Source organism: Felis catus, chromosome B4 (assembly GCF_018350175.1).
Source record: "Felis catus isolate Fca126 chromosome B4, F.catus_Fca126_mat1.0, whole genome shotgun sequence".
Classification (NCBI taxonomy): Eukaryota; Metazoa; Chordata; class Mammalia; order Carnivora; family Felidae; genus Felis; species Felis catus.
In genome coordinates this window covers 133473620-133493135 of record NC_058374.1, presented here as the reverse complement: position 1 = coordinate 133493135, position 19516 = coordinate 133473620, and the positions used below count along the sequence as shown (strand labels likewise).

Below are 19516 nucleotides of genomic sequence, written 5' to 3'. Positions count from 1 at the left end.
GTCATGATCTCGCAGTTTGTGAGTTCCCGCCCTGCGTCGGCTCTATGCTGACAGCTCAGAGCCTGAAGCCTGCTTTGAATTCTGTGTCTCCCTCTCTCTCTCTCTCTCTGTCCCTCCCCTGCTCACTCTCTCTCTCTCTCAAAAATGAATAAACTTAAAAAAAAAAAAAAAAGAATTTGAGCATCCTTCAATAAGGATTCCCTACTACACATTCCATCACCCACAAGTAGCCAGTTTAGAGGCACAGGGCAAGGAGGCCAGAGCACTCAAGCTAGGACGTGCTATACTCCTACTGCGGCAGCTTCTCCATGGCATCGATATAAGCTGTATCACGATTTGTTGCTAATAAAGTCCCTAAGTTTACAGTTAGTTAAGTTACAGATATTTTTTTAAACAAAGGGTCTCCCTCTGTAATAAACTGTATTTCTTCCCCTGCGCTGACCCGCCAGGGGAAAGAACCAGTCTGAAAGGTAAAGGGTGGGAACAACTTGGTGAGTGTAACTCAGCATACAGGAAAAAAAGACAGAAATGGTACTTCTACTCCAATAAGGGAAAACAAGCAGTAAACCAGCAGACTAACAAGTAATACGATTTTAGTAGTGATTGATCCCGTGAAGAGAAGTAGACAGGGTAATGGGACAGGGCAGAGAATTGGTTCTTTTGGACAAGGTGAAGGAAGAAGGCTTCTGAGGAGGTGATATTTGAGCCTTGAATGGTGAGGGGGGAAAAAAAAGGCCATGGGGAGTGTAGGGTGTCGGGGGAGCCATTTACGGAGGGGGAAGAACCAGTCTGAAAGGCACAGGAAACCAACTTGGTGAGCGTAAGGCACAGTGAGAAGGCCTGCGTGGCCACTCCCGACACCAATGTACTCAGCCCAGGTCTGCAGGGTGAATGGCAGTTAGGAGAGGAGGTACTACTCGGGGCAGGGGGGAAGGGGAGGGAGTCCGTGGAGAGCGCCCAAACAACACAAAAGTGGATGGCACCTGCCACCACATCCAGGTCTCTTCCTTTCCTCCCACTGCCATCAAAGAAGCTCTAGCCTCCCATCCACGTTCCCAGGCCTGGTCCTCCGCTGAAGTTACCCTCCAGGCATCACCTCCAGAAATGCCTTTCTCACTCCTTCATGTATCTTTCCCGCCAGCTGCAGTTTCCCATTTCAAGTCTCACCTCCTCCTGCCCCTTCCCGTGACACCCAATGGAAGGCCTCCTGAAGGCCCAGGGCACTTAGTCATGTTGCTAAGCAAATACTGACTGTCCTACTAAGTGCCAACCATTATCCTTGCCCTGGGGATACAGAGGTGAACCAGACAGACACAGGCCCTGCCCTCAAGGGGTTCAGCCTAGTTTCCCAGGGAGAGGAAGTGGTAAACACTTTCTACACAGTGGGGTAACTGTAACAATAAAGTTCATTTGGCTTTTAATCAGATAACCCCTAAGAGCAATTTAACTCTTCTGTGGGTGCATGTAATGTCATCTGGCCAGACCAGCCTGAAAACTCAAAAGCCAGGTGAGCCTGCTTCCTAGAGGCGTTGGAGGTCTGCTTCAAGCCTGCTGCTCCTCAAAAGTATTCCAGTTTGGACAACGAACTTGCCCCACCCGTCAGGATCAAGCCTCCACTTCTGAGCCTGGCTCCCAAAGCCTGTTGTTCACGTGGCTTCAACTTACACCCCGGTCTCCTCTACCACATCCCTCTATAAACCTTCAATTCCTTTTACCAGAACCCGCTGTCACCTCCTGCCTTTTTCTCTGGCACTCCCCTGTGCCTCCCATGCGTGGTCCAGGAATGGCATCCAATAAATGCTTGTTAAAGGAATGAGATGTCCATGCACCTGCACCCCGCAGCTGACTTAAGTCACCCGCCTACAAAAGCTTTCCTGGCAGCATGACCCCTGCTGCTCAGAATTCTCCTCTTCACTGTCAATGATCAATAAGGCACTATGTAATAGAATTTTAAATTTTTTTTTCAACGTTTATTTATTTTTGGGACAGAGAGAGATAGAGCATGAACGGGGGAAGGGCAGAGAGAGAGGGAGACAACAGAATCGGAAACAGGCTCCAGGCTCTGAGCCGTCAGCCCAGAGCCCGACGCAGGGCTCAAACTCCCAGACCGCGAGATCGTGACCTGGCTGAAGTCGGACGCTTAACCGACTGCGCCACCCAGGCGCCCCAATAAGCCTGAGATCTTAACAATCATACCAGGATTTACTGAGATGGGTAAGTTTTGTCCCCCTCAAAGCAGTTATCTTGAAGGGCTATACTTGTTCCTGTAATGTTTTCTTGGCTCAGGCAGCTTGGGAACTCCTCTTTCACACTGCACTTTCACAGTGTGCTAAGGCATTTTTCTCAATATCTGCAGTCTCTCTTCCTTTCTTTTAATGTTTATTTTTGAGAGAGAGACAAAGAGACAGAGTGTGAGTGGGGGAGGGGCAGAGAGAGGGAGACAGAATCTGAAGCAGGCTCCAGGCTACGAACCATCAACGCAGAGCCTGGCGTGGGGCTCGAACTCAACACATCGTGAGATCACAACCTGAGCTGAAGTCGGATGCTTAACTGACTGAGCTGCCCAGGCGCCCCACTACAGTCTGCTTTCTTAAAGCAACAATGATTTGGATGAGTTCCAAAGGATCGGTATTCTTTCCTGACACTGCCTTACACACGGTGGGTTCACAGTCCTCACTAGCACTGACCACATGAGGCAGCGGGTCTAGAGCTCTGGGCAGGCCACTCACCTGGCTCTGGCTCACACCTGTGAGAGAGGAAATTGGGCTAGATGGTGTCAGCCAGTCATCTAACATTTTAGAGCAAGTTTAAAGAATTAGTGAATCCAATTTCAACAAAAGAGTAATTTGGAAAACACTCTTGAAATAATTTGAATAAATGATTGAATAAATAATTGAATAAATTGAATAAATAAATTGAATAAATAATTTGAAAACATGTGGGACAATTGTATCAAGAAACAGTCTCTACTTTTTATTGTTAACTACAAAAAGGTAGATGCCAATAATGCAGTGACGGAAGACAAGAAGCAATAAAGGAAATGCTTTCACAGTCAGAAGGAATTTTCAGAGCATGCTAATGGGCTCCCAGAAAGGACATGTGTAGGGCACACCTTGCTAAGGCAGGATTCCCCCATTCGACCAAGAGCTTGAGCAGACCTAGCAGAAAGGCAGGCAAAGGCACAGTTATGCCCGTCAAACACAAGGCGCTGTAGTGAGTGAAGAGAAAGTTTTAGAATGTTCATGTGGTAGCAAAATCTCCCATTTGAGACTAATGGCAACTCAAAGAAAGAAACTGGGATAGCTTCATGTTTGTCTTTTAAGGAAGGGGTGCTAATACAGAAACCACAATAGGAATTAGTCTTCAAGAGGGTTTTCGTATGTTTTTCATCCAAAGACCACAGAAGGCAGCAATCTAACATACCATGGCTTCCAGTTTAATAAGTGAATTTTTTTCTCATGGTTTGGCTCCTTGTCAGTATTTTTACTGAAGTAAACCTAACTCACAGCAAGACTCATAGTAATCGAACTCGCTTTCTCAAAAATTTTTAGCTTATAATAAAAACTGATTCACCATTAAGACATCCCCAAGTGGTCCCTTCCTACACTGGACAAATACTTATTTTACAATATCCCTGTTCATTCAGCAACTATTTATTGAGCACATACAATGCGCCAGGCACTTAGGACACAGCAGTTAAAAAAGAAAGAAAAAACCCAACATGGACTTGGTCCTGCCCTCATGAAGCTAATGGAGTAATTGGGGAAAGAGACAGTCATTAGAGAGAAACACATAGAAACATCCACTGAGGCTGTGGTAAATGCTGTGAGGGGCATGATACCATGTGTGCATGTGCTAGGGGTGTGGACCTGTGGGGGGGGGGGAGGGGGAAGAGGGGTGTTCCCAAGGGAGTTATCTATAAACTGAGGCTAAAGGAACGAGGCGCTAAGGACAAGGGGGTGGGAAGAGGAAGTGGTCTAAACAGGGGGAACCACATCAGCAAAGGCTACGAAGTAGGAGAAACCTGGCTGCTGAGGAACTGAAATGAGACCAGGGTGGCCAGATCACAAAGACGAGGGAAGTGAAGCGTGAGAGGAGAAGGAGTAGCAATGAGCCTACCCAGCCACAGCCCTGCAGGCCCTGTGAACAGGTTTCTTCTTTGTCCGCAGAGCATGGGAATCCGCTGCGGGGTTCAAGTGGGAATGTTAGATTTCTATTTTAACAAGGTCACTGGATGCAGAGAACAGAGCATGTACGAGAAGCCCAGATGCAGTCCATGCACATACTGCTGGTTCTGTTAACTTCACTAGTATCGTCAAGGTCCATGCAGGCCACAGACCACACTCATTACTTTAAAAGAGAGGCTTTAATATAAAGAATGGCTAACCAGGTATAAAATTTTTAACTCACTGACAAGTCAAAAAGAGGGAGACAGAAAGAGAGCACACCAATGCTGTCCTAGGCTGGGGAACCAAGTGAAGAAGTTCCGCCACGGACCTCTGAGTGGGGAGGGGGCTGTGGTGGGGTGCCAGCACCTCAGGGGGTGCAATAAGGCTGGTCCTGAAAGTACTGGGGAGACTGGAAAATGGATTCAGCTGCTGCTACGGGAAGGAACTGCTGTTGCTGTTGGAGCAACGTAGTATTGCTCAAGTGACCCTCAGGGGAAGATGAAGCAGACAGGAAGACGCAGGTTCCTTCTTCCTTCTCTGCACCGTCCCCCCCACCCCCCACGATACCTAACAAAGAGCCAGGCGGGCAACCAGAGGTGGGTGGTAGGATCCCAGCTTCCACATTACAAAGAGCATAGAAGGCTGAGCTTGAAGCTGAGAAAACAAACACTTAATAACTGACAGACCACATAAAGAGTGCCTAACATAACTTTACCAGCCACTGTTCCTTCCAACATAGCCGGATGACTCACTCACCAAAGGTATTAAATCCAGGATGCCAGTGATTGCTAAGACACACCAATACTTTAGGTGCCACTAAGAAAAGCTGCCACCAGTTAGACTGCCAAGTCTCCATGAACTGTTAAGATGCATCCTTATTGCAAAGATATTAGAGGGTGAAGAAGAAAATGTAGATCTCAGAACTGACAAAACAGCTTAGTATTCTTTAGCAAAATGTCAAATTTAATCAAAACAAGTCATTTCTGTAGAAAACTTACTGAAGAAACCAGATAAAGGGAAATACGGAAAACTAGGAGCTCTAAGAGGGACCTGCTTTACTTAATTTTTTTGTTTGTTTTAACTTTTTACTTGGAGATAACTATAGATTCACATGCAGTTGTAAGAAATAAATACACAGAGATCCCTAGTCTCCTCCAATGGCAAATCTTACGTGATTATAGTACAATGCCACAAACAGGGAATTCACATTGATGTAACCCACCAACCTTACTCGGATTTTACCAGTTTTATATGTACTCATTTATGTATTTAGTTGTCTGCCATTTGCCGCATGTGGGTTTGTACGACCATCACGCCACAGTCAAGATACAGAACAGTTCTGTTACAAGAATCCTGTGCTACCCCCTTTCATAGCCACAGCCACCTCTTTCCCCTACTGATACTAATCTGCGTTTTTTTGTTTGTTTTGTTTTTTTAATTTGAGAGAGAGAGAGAGTGCACACACGTGCGCATGGGGGAGAAGGGGCAGCAGAAGAGACAGAATCCCAAGCAGGCTCCATGTTTAGCATGGAGCCTGATGTGGGGATCGATCCCACGACCCTGGGATCATTACCTGAGCCAAAATCAAGAGTCAGACACTCAACCAACTAAGCCACCCAGGTGGCCCCGATCTGCATTATTTTTAAGGCGAAGACCTTATTTATTATTTTATCATTATTTGTCACATTGAGTTTTCTTCCATATTTAAAGAGTGATTAAAGAATATGGTATCTCAGTTGGCTTTGGGTTAGCTATTCCTATACAGTAGTGCACTGCAAAATGGTAAAGACCTTTCCAGATAAGGAAATCTTTTTTTTTTTTTAATTTTTAAATGTTTTATTTTTGAGAGGCGGGGGAGGGGCAGAGAGATGGGAGACACAGAATTTGAAGCAGGCTCCAGGCCCTGAGCTGTCAGCACAGATCCCCACATGGGGCTCGAATTCATGAACCAGGAGATCACGACCTGAGCTAAAGCCAGTCGCTTAACCAACCGAGCCACCCAGGTACCCCGGGAAATCTTATTTTTCAAGGAGGAGATGGCACCATAACCCTATCAAGTACTAGTCGTGTGACCATTGCATTCCCACACTCTCGTCTTTTCCGCCTGAATCTCTGCAGCACTGAATGTTAGCTTCTATAATTATCACTGTGATTGGTATTATTATAGCCTGATTATGTCTCCCATGATCCAGTTTTGCTATCCTCTGATACATTTTTCACAGAGCAGCCAAAGCGATTTTTATAAAAATAAAATCCAAACATGCCAGTGCTTGCTTAAAATCCCTCCATGACTTTCCGGACCAAGCCTCATTTCCGGAGCCTGCCATTCAGACCTCTTCAAGGCCTGGCACTCACTTGCTCGCCAGCCTCTCTAGACTCAGGGCAGGCAGCTCCTCGTCACCTCCTTCCCCTGGACTGCTGCTCATACCTTTCAGACTCAGGGTGCTGCCTGCTTGGCAAAACCTCCGTGACGCCCTTCACTGTAGGCTTCGTGTCCCCTCACTAAGCGAGTACTCTCTTTTTATTGTGATAAGTTATATGTGACATAAAACTTACCATTTTAACTATTTTTAAATGTACAGTTCAGGCCTTAAGTACTTTATTCGATTTTAACACAAGTTTATTACTCTAGACGCTGCATACATTGCAGTATATAACAGTTACCCATGAAAGAGAAGAGGAAAATAACAGAAGCTACAAACTAGAGAAGACACAGTGTCATTTAATAGGAAGGGTTGGGGCGCCTGGGTGGCGCAGTGGGTTAAGCGTCCGACTTCAGCCAGGTCACGATCTCGCGGTCCGGGAGTTCGAGCCCCGCGTCAGGCTCTGGGCTGATGGCTCGGAGCCTGGAGCCTGGAGCCTGTTTCCGATTCTGTGTCTCCTTCTCTCTCTGCCCCTCCCCCGTTCATGCTCTGTCTCTCTCTGTTCCAAAAATAAATAAACGTTGAAAAAAAAATTAAAAAAAAAAAAAGGAAGGGTTAAGCGATTATTAACAGTTAAGACCCGAGCTGTCCAATAAGGTGGCCACTAGCCACATGGGGAGATTTAAATGAACTAAAATTAAATAAAATGTGAAAATTAGTTTCTCAGTCATACCAGTCACATTTCAAATGTTCAAAAGCCACATGTGACTACTGGGCACCACACTGGATAACACAGAGGTAGAATATTACTTTTCTTTTCTTTTTTTGAGGGGCGGAGAGAGAGGGAGAGAGAGAGAATCCCAAACAGGCTCCATGCTCAGCATGGAGCCCAACGTGGGGCTCAAGGTCACAACCGTGAGATCATGACCTGAGCAGAAATTAAGAGTCAGACGCTTAACCAACTGAGCCACCCAGGTGCCCTCAGAATATTTCTATCACTGGAGAAAGTTCTACTGGACAGCACTGCTTAAGACTATTTTTAAATGAGGGGCGCTTTGGCTCAGGTCTAACTCACAGTTTGAGTCTGAGCCCTGCCTCGGGCTATACACTGACAGCTCAGAGCCTGGAGCCTCCTTCAGATTCTGTGTCTCCTTCTCTCTCTGCCCCTCCCCTGCCTGTGTTCTGTCTCTCTCAAAAGTAAATAAATATTTTTAAAAAGAGACTTTTTATTTAAAAAAAAAATTTTAACGTTAATATATTATTTTTCAGAGAGAGAGAGACAGACAGATAGACAGAGAGCAAGCAGGGGAGAGGCAGAGAGAAAGGGAGACACAGAATCTGAAGCAGGCTCCAGGCTCTGAGCTGCCAGCACAGAGCCCGACGCAGGGCTCGAACCCATAAACCGCAAGATCATGACCTGAACTAAAGTTGGCCACTTAACTGACTGAGCCACTCAGGCGACCCAAAAAGAGGCTATTTAAAAAAAATTTTTTTTCAACGTTTATTTATTTTTGGAACAGAGAGAGACAGAGCATGAACGGGGGAGGGGCAGACAGAGAGGGAGACACAGAATCGGAAACAGGCTCCAGGCTCTGAGCCATCAGCCCAGAGCCCGACGCGGGGCTCGAACTCACGGACCACGAGATCGTGACCTGGCTGAAGTTGGACGCTTAACCGACTGCGCCACCCAGGCGCCCCAAAAGAGACTATTTTTAAATGAAATGAGAAATACCCAGCTGGTGAAAGACAAGGCACATGGGCAGGAGCAAGGCCACAGCCACAAGGGAAGCTGATGCATGTTGCAAGCATGTAGAAACCCGGTATACGGAGACCACAACCTTGGCCTGTGTCCATACCCAAAGGCCATAAAAACTCCAAGCTAATCTGTACCCAAAGGTATGCTTTTAAGTAAATAATACATGCTGGCAGTAAGGACACTAATCAAAGTGCCAACAGCAGTAGGTGCAGAGGCTAAGAATGGAATGTTAAGACGGTGAAGGCATCAGGAAGCCAGCAAGGCCTCTCCAGAGAGGACCATGTTCAGAGTGTTAAAGAACGGACTTCAGTTAGGAGGCAAGGTGAGGAGGGCGTTCCAGGCAGGGTCCAAGGTCACAGAGCTAGTAGGTGGCAGAGCTGAGTTTCAAACACAGGTCTGCTTCCCAGTGATCTTGACCACTCTGCTAGATTGAGGACAGTGCAGGAGCAGAACAATCTGAGGCAGAGGGTGGGTGGAGCCTTAAGAACAACTAGAAAATGACAGGAGAAGGGTCTAAGATAAGCAGGGGCACAAAAGGCTTTGTCTTTCAGGCTAAATTTGGACTTTATCTTGGTGAGGAAGCGCTGAAGAAATCTAGTAAGCAAAGTAATTGAACAACCACATTTCCATTTCAGAGCTAGCCTCCCAGGCGCGTGGAGGAAGGCTATCTGGCAGGAGGAGAGGACAAGAGGACAGGTGAATCAGGAGGCAGTGCAAGGTAAGGGAAAGACTTTAGGCTCCGGAGTCAGCCCAGCCAGCTCTACCCAGCACACCACGTTGGACACGGGTTCCCCTCCCTGTTTCCTTTGTGTGAAAGAGGGTACCCCATTTTGCTGGGGGTGAGGGACCAGCCTCTTCTGAGAACAGCTGCCAGAGTTCTGACAACACCCTCCTGCCGTCCTCTCTGGGACAGGGGGCTACGAGGACAAGGCAGGCTTGGAACTGCCAGGACCTCTGGCTTCCAGACTGAAGCAAAGCACGAGCCAGCTCAGCCTAGACGTACAGAGAAGGGTGGGGCCCCAGGCTTCCTAGTACACAGGCCGGTCCGTCCCTCTATCGGTTTAAAGGTGTGCGCTTGGTGTAGGCTGCCTGCAACTCAGACCCACGATAAGTTTGTGGTAAGGATTACATAGGACACACGTAAAGCACCAAGCACGCTGCTTTATGAATGTCAGGTACTCAACACAGGTGGTGTTTGTGGTGCTACTAAAATCGTTTGGGCACCAGAAATGCACCTGAACCAAGGCATGCACAGTGAGAATAAAGAGGAAAGATGAAATCTCAGAAAGATACTCGTAGAGAAGTATCAAAAGTGCTTGGTGATGGGGCACCTGGGTGGCTCAGTCGGTTAAGCATCCGACTTCAGCTCAGGTCATGATCTCACGGTTCGTGGGTTCGAGCCCCATGTCGGGCTCTGTGCTGACAGTTCAGAGCCTGGAACCTGCTTTGGATTCTGCGTCTCCCTCTCTCTCTGCTCCTCCCATGCTCATGCTCTGTCTCTCTCTAATTCTCAAAGATAAATGTTAAAAAAAAGGGGGGGGGGGCTTGGTGACTGACTACCTGAGAAAGGTAAGAGAAAAAGAAATGGGTGAGACAGTCATTATCAAAGGAGATGTTTTTGCCCATCAGGGGACATCTGTGAACGTGAGGAAAACCTACTTGTCACAACTGAAGGCACAGGGTACAACTGGCACCTAGTGGGTACAGGCCAAGGATGCTACTCAACACCCTACAATGCCTGGGACTGGCCCCCAAAACAAAGTATTAGCCAGTGTCAAGTGTCCGCTCCAAGGTTTAGAAACTGTGGTCTGAGATGATTTCCAGGTTCCTAGACTAGGGTCACTGGTAAAGACTGGGTTGTCAATCAAGGGGGAGCACCCAGGAGGAAGAACAGAGAGGTCTGGGGCTGGGGGAGGCACAACGCAGGGAATGAGCTCGGCCTGGGATGTGGTAAAACTCGTGTGCTCATTGAGGCGCCCAGACAGACCTGCTGAGTAAGGGCTTGGAAACATATCAGAGGAGAGGTCGAGACGTAACAGGAGTCAGTCTTCAAGTGCCAAGGTAGAATACCCGGTCCCAGGAGTACTGTTTCTCCAGGGAGCGTGAGGAGAGGATGGCAAAGGACAGGTCCGAGGATGATATAAATCTTAGCAAATCATGGCATATAAAACCATGACATCTTCCTTATAATTAATTGAGTTAACATCTAGGACAGATGCATATAAAAGGACGCTTGTTACCAACAGTATGTCAACAGTTCCCAATCCTCGCCTTTATTTACAACTTTAACACCACCTCAACTGCAGTAAAGAGGAACACTGAGGAAATGTCCAACTCATCTACCTGTTTTAACCACTGAAAGCAATGCCTGACAAATGCCAGAGAAAATAATTTTGACCAAAGTGCTAGTAGTGCCCGGTAAATCTGGAAGCAAGATGGAGTCACAAACTCTCTTATCACTTTTAAGCAAAGACCGTCCAAGACACACATCTTCAAAGCTATTTTATAAAGATAAAACTCTGTATGTTCAGCAAACAACATTAATGGGCTTGCAGGGGTGGGGGGTGGGGAACAGTGCTGGGTGTTAGTTCGGGAGAACAATGATCAGTATCTACGTCCCCACAGTATGTCACGGAGGACAGGGCGTCTTTATGCCCGCGGTCTTGTCCCACTTGACTGTCGGATCCGTGCAGCAAAACAGTCACACGGGTACTGTCATCTCTGCTTTATAGTCGAAGAAACCATTTCAAAGATTTCTGTGATTTGCCCATGCTCACAGAACTAGTTAAAGGGCAGGGAAGGAGGACATGCCCTGTGAAACCCGAGAGGCAGACAGGAAGCAGGGAGGAGTATCTAGCCCCTGCTTTATATATGAAAATAAGGGCCAGGCCCAGAACGAGAGTGACAAAACACGCACTTTATATGCATTAGTCTTTCAATCCTTTATGCCTTGGGTTCTATTATCATTCCCATTTTAAAGTGAGAAAACTGAGGTTCAGAGACTTTAAGTAAATTACAAAGTTTTACACATAGTAAGTGGCAGAGCTGAGTCTTAAAACCTAGGTCTGTCGATGCCCAAGCCCAAGTTCTTAATTTATTCTTTGTCTTTTGTTTAATGCTGAATTTTCCAGATTGTTTTGGTAAGATGAAGGTTTGGGCTGTTTCTATTGCCAGCCAGATGGCTACATGTCCAAACAGGCTGGAAGAAAGGAAAGCTGGGTCTTTTTATTTTGTTATTACTCTCTATTAAGTATATGATTTGGATAGAGAGGGGCCAGCGTAAGATGTCATTAAAGCCTCTGTGCTCGAGAACTTAGGGGGAAAGTGAATGTTCTAAAGGAAGGCTGCGATCAACACAGACTACAATAAACTGGGGCTCTCTTAGTCAGCTACTCACATTTTGAAGTCTTATCAATAGGAGATTAGGGACAGAAACATTAAATGGCTGACACGTTGAAAGAGAACCTAATGTGGGAAAGAAACATTTTTCCATCTGGCTCAATTACTTACATGCCAAGAAAAAAGAAAATGAAAAGGAGCTGGGAATGTTGCTGCTGTGCTAAACATGTGAATATGCTTTCACATGCCACCAAACCCCCCTTTAGCCAGCTCTTCGGACACAATGTCACGTCTGCAGTGGCAGAAGCTTTCCCAATGCCAAAGTCATGGGACAAACAAAGATCCCTGGGCCTGCCTTTTCCTTCTCCCTGTTTCAAGCATCCCTCATCTACAAAGAATTCAAAACACATGTAAAAATAAGTATTTAGTACTTGAATTACTTTTTGGATGAAGACTTGACATTTCTGTTATTCTTCTAGTCTTAAAAACAATAAAACTTCTGGGGATAATTTTTAAATAGTTTTTATTGTTAAATATTTAGTGCACACAAAAGAACACCCATGTACCCACCACTCAGTTAAAGAATGAAACCTTCTCAGTACCCAGAGCTCCTTGTATCCCTCTATGACCCCACCCCTTCCTACCCCATGAGTTAACCACCCCTCAACTAAAGGCCTGTCAACCCCTAGCTTTACCACAAAATGCTTTAGAGCCTAAACAATCTATTTTTTGTTTTATGCATTTTTATAAATGGATTCATACTATTTTATTCTTCTGTGACTTGCTTTTCTCACTCAATACTATGTCCCTGAAATTAATTTATGTTGTGTTACAGTTCATTCATGGAAATGCCGTACAGAGTTCCACTGTTAACGTACCACAACATATTTATGCATCTTTCTTTTGATGGACAGTCAGGTTTCCAATTTGAATGACGGCACACAATTGTCGCTGTAACATCGGGTACCCGCCTCCTTTACAAACATATGTACAAGAGTTCTTCAGTGACGTAGGTTCTTAAAGACAACTCGAACTGCTGGGTCACACTGTCCATGTTTTCCACCTCCACTCATATTGCTACATTATTTTCCGAAGTGATGAGTACAATTTATGCTCTCACCAGAAGAGTATAACAATTCCTGTTGCCCCATAACCTCACCAATTCTTGGTACGGTATTTTCCAATCTTTTAATTTTTGCTAATTTGAGGAATACAAAATGGTATCTCATTGTGGTTTAACTTGCATTTCCTTGATTACTCATTAAGTTGCACCCCCCCCGCCCCCATTTATTGGCCATTTAGGTTTTTTTCTGCTGTGAAATTCATGTTATTTTCCTACTAGGTCTTTTTCTTATCAATTTGTAAGAGTTCTTTATGAATTCTGGATACAAATCCTTTCTTGATATTATGCACTGAAAATATTTTCCCTTTAGTGTAGACACTTTCATTATAGTGTCATTTAATGAAGTTCTTAATTATAAAAAATATGAATGCATCAACATTTTCATTCATGATTTGTGCTTTTGCATCATGTTTAAACATCCCCATCCCAAGATCATAAATATTCTATATTTGTTTCTGTAAGTATTAAATCTTTCCATATTTCTATGAATCCATTTGGTATTTATTTTTGTATATAGTGTGTCTGATTTGATCCTTACACACAGAGGGAAAATGATCATGTAAAAATGGAGGCAGAAATTGGAGCATTACAGCTACATGCCAAGAAACCCCAAGTATTGCCAGCAAACACTGGAAGCTAGGAAGAGACAAGTAAAGATTCTCCCTGTTGCCTTCTAGAGAGAGCCTGACTCTGCCAACACCTTGATTTCGGACTCCCAGCCTCCAGGAATGTGGGAGTGTAAATTTCTGATGTTGTAAGTTACCCAGTCTGTGGAATTCTGTTGTGGTACCCTAATCCAATCACATGGAGTGTCCCAGCACCTTTTGTTTAAGAGTCCATCCTTTCCTCTGCTAACCTGCAGTGTCAACTGCCACCTTTCCCTACTGATTGGTAAGACCGGTGCTGTCACAGATTCCATACACATGTGGTCTGAACCTAGGCTTTCCACTCCCGATCTATCCATGCAGTTTTACAACACTGCCTTACTTCTACAGCTCTGTGTTAAATCAGGGTAGGGTAAGTCCTCTTGCTATTTCTGTCCTTCCCTCTTCCGTATAAATTGTAAATCAGCTTATCAAGTTTCAGAAGAAATTATTGGCACTTAAAAAAAAGGAAAGAAAAGCTGGGATTCTTACTGGAATTGCTTTGAATTTAAATGCCAATTTGAGGAGAAATGACATTTTCATCCTTTTTTAAGTTTTTTTTATTTTTAAGTAATCTCTCCACCCAACGTGGGTGGGGCTTGAACTCACGGCCCCAAGATCAAGACTCACATGATATTCCAACTGAGCCAGCTTTCCAAATTTCTAGGTGCCCCAGAAATCACGTCTTTAAATTACTGAACCTTCTTACCAAGTCATGACAGAGCTCGATGCTTATTTAGGTCTTATTTAAATGTCTCCTAATATTTTCTCCCATGGAGGCCTTGTTAGGTTTAGTCCCCAAATTCTTTCATTTTCTGTTGCTACTCTAATGATACTTAAAAAAACAAAAACAACTATGATTCTTTTTTTTCTTCTCTTTTTATTTGAGAGAAAGAGAGAGACGGAGACAGAGAGAGAGAAAGAACAAGCAGGGGGAGGGGCAGAGAGAATCCCAAGAAGACTCCACACTGTCAGAGCAGATCCCAATGTGGGGTTCGATCCACGAACTGCAAGACCATTACCTGAGCCGAAACCAAGAGTCAGACGCTTAACCAACTGAGTCATCCAGGCACCCCTAACAACTATTACTCTTAAACATAAAAAAGATGAAATGCTGATCTTTAGAAACAGTTCCTAGTCATATATTCATGGCCAGTAACGTCTTCACTGACCATCTCATACAGAAGTCAGACGTTTTAATAATGATATTAATCTACTATTTTAGTGCTCATTATGTGTTGGACACTGCCCTAAATATGTAATCCTCACGCCTCTGAGGTAAATTCTATTAACCTCATTCTACAGGTGAAGAAACAGCTGAGGACCCAAAGAGGTGGCTCTGGAAATAAAAATCAGTATTTGGCTCCACTGCATAATTTTTTTTTTTAAGTTTATTTATTTTGAGAGAGAGCGCGTGAGTGGGAGAGGGGCAGAGAGGGAGAGAGAGAGACTGTTAAGCAGGCTCCGTGCTATCAGCACACAGCCTGATGTGGGGTTTGATCCCACGAACCAGGAGATCATGATCTGAGGAGAGATCAATAGTTGGACGCTTAACCAACTGAGCCACCCAGGCACCCCGCACTGCCTAACTTCTTAAGTACTATTGTATTGTCCCCTTGTATTGTGGTAGATGACAACAGTAAAATCCACCTTAACTTCAGAATCCAAGAAGAATAACTATTTTCTAATAATCAAAATCCCCTTAGGCTGCCCAAATTCACACGGGTTCTCCAAATCAAAATAGCACTGACACTGCATTCAGGGATTCAAAACTACTTTTCTAATTTAGAAGAAAATACTCTCTAGGAGATAAATACCCAACACTTTTAATAATTATATTTTTAAAAAATTAAATCATATAGTAAACCAAGAGTGTCACAAAAGCTGATATTTACTTATTTCTGTTTGTTACAATGGTAATTTTCAGATAATTACTCAATTACTTAAATATTCTCAATGTTTAAATGTCAATTTTCAAATTAATGACTCACTTTCAAGTAATGGACCTCACTCAGACCCTAAAGCTTCTAGGTTGATGGTTATTACTACTTCTGTGGGCACACCAACATCTGACTAATCTTGTGCTTTCGGTGATTACATTACTGCTTTGCGTGTAAATTCTTTCTTAATATATTAGTCACAGAATCATCATATTCAGAGTACCAGTCATCTTTTGACCTCTAGTCAATACCAAAGGATTCTTTTGAATTTTGATGAATACAAACATGATCTCACCTTAAGTTAACAAATAATCTATGAACGAACCTCTACTTATTTAATTATTTTTGTGTTCTACGATGCTACAAATACTTACTAAACTTCTTCTAAGCACTTGGCGTATATCATTGAACACAACAAACACTGACAATTTTCCCTATGAGAACAAGCCAACCAAGTGAAAAAAACAGGCCCAGCACCTTCCAGGGGTGGTTCCGGAGTGGCTGGGAATAGCAGATCAGCCTATTAGATCACATGTGTGGAATACATCTGAAATTAAAACCATCGTCAAAATTAATGTATGCGAGGCAAAGTACCCTTTGCCTGCATACGGTTTTCAAAATGGGTACGTGGAACAATGCTGACTGGTAAGATAAAAATGCATCAGTACTTTCAATATAATAACTGCAAGGGTCTCCTTAATATCAGTAATTTCGCTGGATGAAAGAAAATAAAGATTAAAAACCAACGGCCTTTTTCCTATGCCCAATTCAGTGAACTGTAGGCATCCCTACAAAACCCCAGTAATTGGCAACTTATTAAAAAAAAAAAAAAAAAGCAGTGGCAGTGGCCACAGAGAGAGAACAATAGCAGGTTGGTGTAAGTATAGCAGGGCTTCTTGATAGCCCCAGGCAGCTCTGCAGCTGCTCTGCAGTCAATTATTCTCACAAAAGAGCATCCACGAGGCCAGGTAGCCCCCGGGTTGGTTACACAAGTTCTCATTCAGAGATACATCATGCTTACAAATAGTGGCACAAGCAACAAAACCCAAGTTCCACAAACTGCTTTGCAACACATACAATTTACTCCAGCTAATCACTTGGAGGCTTTTTCTGAATACGGTGGAACAGAGGAAGCAGAAGGGCAGGTCAACAGCCAGCAAGATGTACACTGCCCGGGTTCCACCAGCCCCTGGGAACCAAAGCAGCAGTAGGTGATTCTGAATGACTGCCCCTGGACACTGACCACAGCATCTTCAACCAGGAGGAAAAGAATTGAACCTGAGTTCCCACTTTACCCTAATGGTCTGTGAATAAGTAGCAGACTCTCAGGTTTCACAGAACGGACCAAAATTTGCATTAGAAGATCCTGCCCCACGCCTGGGTGGCTCAGTCAGTTGAGTCTCTGACTTAGGCTCAGGTCATGATCTCACGGTTCGTGAGCCCCGCATCGGGCTCTGTGCTGACAGCCTGGAGCCTGGAGCCTGCTTCGGATTCTGTGTCTCCCTCTCTCTCTGGCCCTCCCCTGTTCGTGCTCAGTCTCTGTCTCAAAAATAAATAAACATTAATTAAAAAAAAAAAAAAAGAAGATCCTGCCCCATATGTCCTTCTCATAATTAAACCACCAAGAACCCACAGAGACTAAAATACAGTACCAACGGCTTATAAAATACAAAGACTAGGTGTTCACAGTCCCTAAAAGCTTAAAGAGATGTGGCAATATATAAAGACAGTTAATGCATTTTGCTCAAAATTTTGTATTATAATATTTCTCTTCTTTTCCTTTCTTTCCCTTTTGTTTATGGTAGGGGTGAGTAGTAGAGGGCTGAAGAAGGCAATGCTATTTGGTTAGAAAGAGGGCAAGAAGGAAAACTGAGGAAGAAATGGAAAGGAGAGAGAGACACATCATAACGGGCAAAAGAGACAAAGTAAGGGTCCACCCCACAACTAACACCCCTTCTGGATTCTAGATCACTGCACCCTGCAGAAAGATGGGGCCAGAATTTTCAGCAGTTTCTGGAGGCACTTCTCGGCTGCACCTGCCATGTGGCAGGAAATGAAAACAAAACATACAATCGCAGAAGCAGAAGGCCTCACCACATGAAAATGTTCTGACGGCTGAACCTAAGGCTATATAAAGAAGATACCAGGTCTCAAAAGTTCACCTCAAATGCAGAACTTACTGTAACTGTAAAGATTTTCCATGAGTGGCACTGATCAAAGTAATCATTAAAGAATTTATTGGGCTCTCTTTCCAATTTTGTCTCTTTCACTGCACACTTGTAGATTTCTGCATTCTTATGACATACCTGAAAGAGATCAAAGTAGAACCAAAGGGTATTCTCATGAAGCTGATTTCTATGATGGAAGGGCAAAGATGGGATTGATGGTCAATCCAAAGATGGACTGATAGAGGAAGGTGGTTTATATAGCCAGAAGCAATCCTGATGGGAATCCATTAAGGGGGTGAGGCAGACCCTGGGCAGGGGGGATAACCTGGCATGTTGTGACATGTGAAGTCTTTGTGATGCACTAGACTGTCTGACACCTGGCTGGGAAGCACCAACAGCACAGGACTGAAAATGGGGTTTGTTCTGAGCTATCGGTGAAGTTTGTTAAACAACACAGTAAACACCAATAATTAGTTCTCTCCACTTAACAAGACAGGTTGACAATCAGTGGCCACCATTTTTTGAAACCTGCTAGTAAGCTAATGCCAAACTGAAGCCTCTTCCACACACACACACCTTGGCCTCATCAGTCTCAGCCAACGAATGGGCCTGATGTCCTCCTCACTAAATTCAAAAGTATGTTAAATCAAAATGTCAGTGAAAATCTGGGCAAGAAAGGCTACCAAGAAAAGACATCAGGAGTGTAGAAGACAGGATGGAAGCAACGCTGAGGGGCTATAACTTTTGAGATATGTAGCAGTACCAACTCCCAGATGGATAATCAGAAAAGCAGAGTACCTCCCACCTGCAATGTCCCCCCTCCAATATTCTACTCAGGCCACGCCTATTCCTATTCCAGTAGGCTTTCTATGCGTGGGCCCCACCCCTTCAACACATCTGCAAGAACCTGAGGTCCCTATGGGCCAGAGATGTGGAGGAAACATTTTGGTCTTCAGAAAGCTATGAGGGTGACTAACCAACAGTGTGAGCTACCCATCTGCAAACTGAGAAACAAGTCATTCGCCATCTTGAAGCAATACATAAATTAGATTGAACTTTATTAAAAATTTTTTTAATGTTTATTTATTTTTGAGGGAGACAGAGAGAGAGAGGAAGGGGAGCATGAGCAGGGGAGGGAAAGAGACAGGGAGACACAGAATCTGAAGCAGGCCCCAGGCTCTGAGCTGTCAGCACAGAGCCGGACGCAGGGTTTGAATTCATGGACCGCAAGATCATGACCTGAGCTGAAGTGGGACACTTAACCAACTGAGCCACCCAGGTGCCCCACAACCAGGTTAAATTTTTAAAAATGATGGTCTCCTTTTGAAAGACAGACACCCTCTGCTTCACAATTTCTAACCATATCTTTCATCCTACATGAGTTTATATACACTTACAGGTAGCAATGGTTCATTTACATTTCCTCACTGAGTGCAGAAAAATCACAATCTATTTGCAATTACAATCCCCTAAAAATAAGTTATGTGATTCTTTCAAATGTGAAAGGTAACAAGTGGAAATATTCTTGTTAAAACTTATAATAGAAAGTTGGTCATTTGTAAAATAGATATGCCAGAGGCAAAAATGAAAAAAAAAAAAGTCATTTGGAGGTTTTAAAAGCCTACTTTGGTTTTTAAAGCAGCATTTGTAGCAGGGTATATTGGAATATAAACATCAAATTAAGTGACTTTAACTAAACTAGAACAAGTACAAATTCTCTGACTTTCAAAATCCATCAGGCAAATTTTCAAAGCCTCATATACATGATTTTCTTGGCTTATACTACTTGAGACAAAAGTAACTTGACATTTCTTAGTGATTTACATTAAATGATCCTTCCAAACTCAGGCAAAACTCATCTAACTATTCTAAAATTATATGATTTGATGGGCGCCTGGCTGGCTCTGTCGGTAGAGCGTGCGACTCGTGACCTTGGGGTCGTTGAGTTCAAGCCCCACGTGGGGTACAGAGATTACTTAAAAATAAAATCTTTTTAAAAATATTGTATTATTTG

The 19516-nt window shown here is 44.0% G+C and overlaps 1 protein-coding gene across 7 annotated transcripts in view; it reads right to left on the bottom strand.

Moving 5' to 3' along the window:
• The window catches only part of TNRC6B (trinucleotide repeat containing adaptor 6B), a 256314-nt gene that overhangs the window by 98371 nt on the left and 138427 nt on the right, over positions 1-19516 (bottom strand). The window contains exon 1 of one of the 7 annotated variants that reach the window (XM_045062411.1): positions 17641-18625. The exons of the other annotated variants lie outside the window; for them this stretch is intronic. Coding sequence (XP_044918346.1) covers positions 17641-17678 — 38 coding nt within the window. The 5' untranslated portion in view covers positions 17679-18625. Of the gene's footprint in view, positions 1-17640; positions 18626-19516 lie in introns of those variants that run through there. 7 annotated transcript variants of the gene reach the window in all.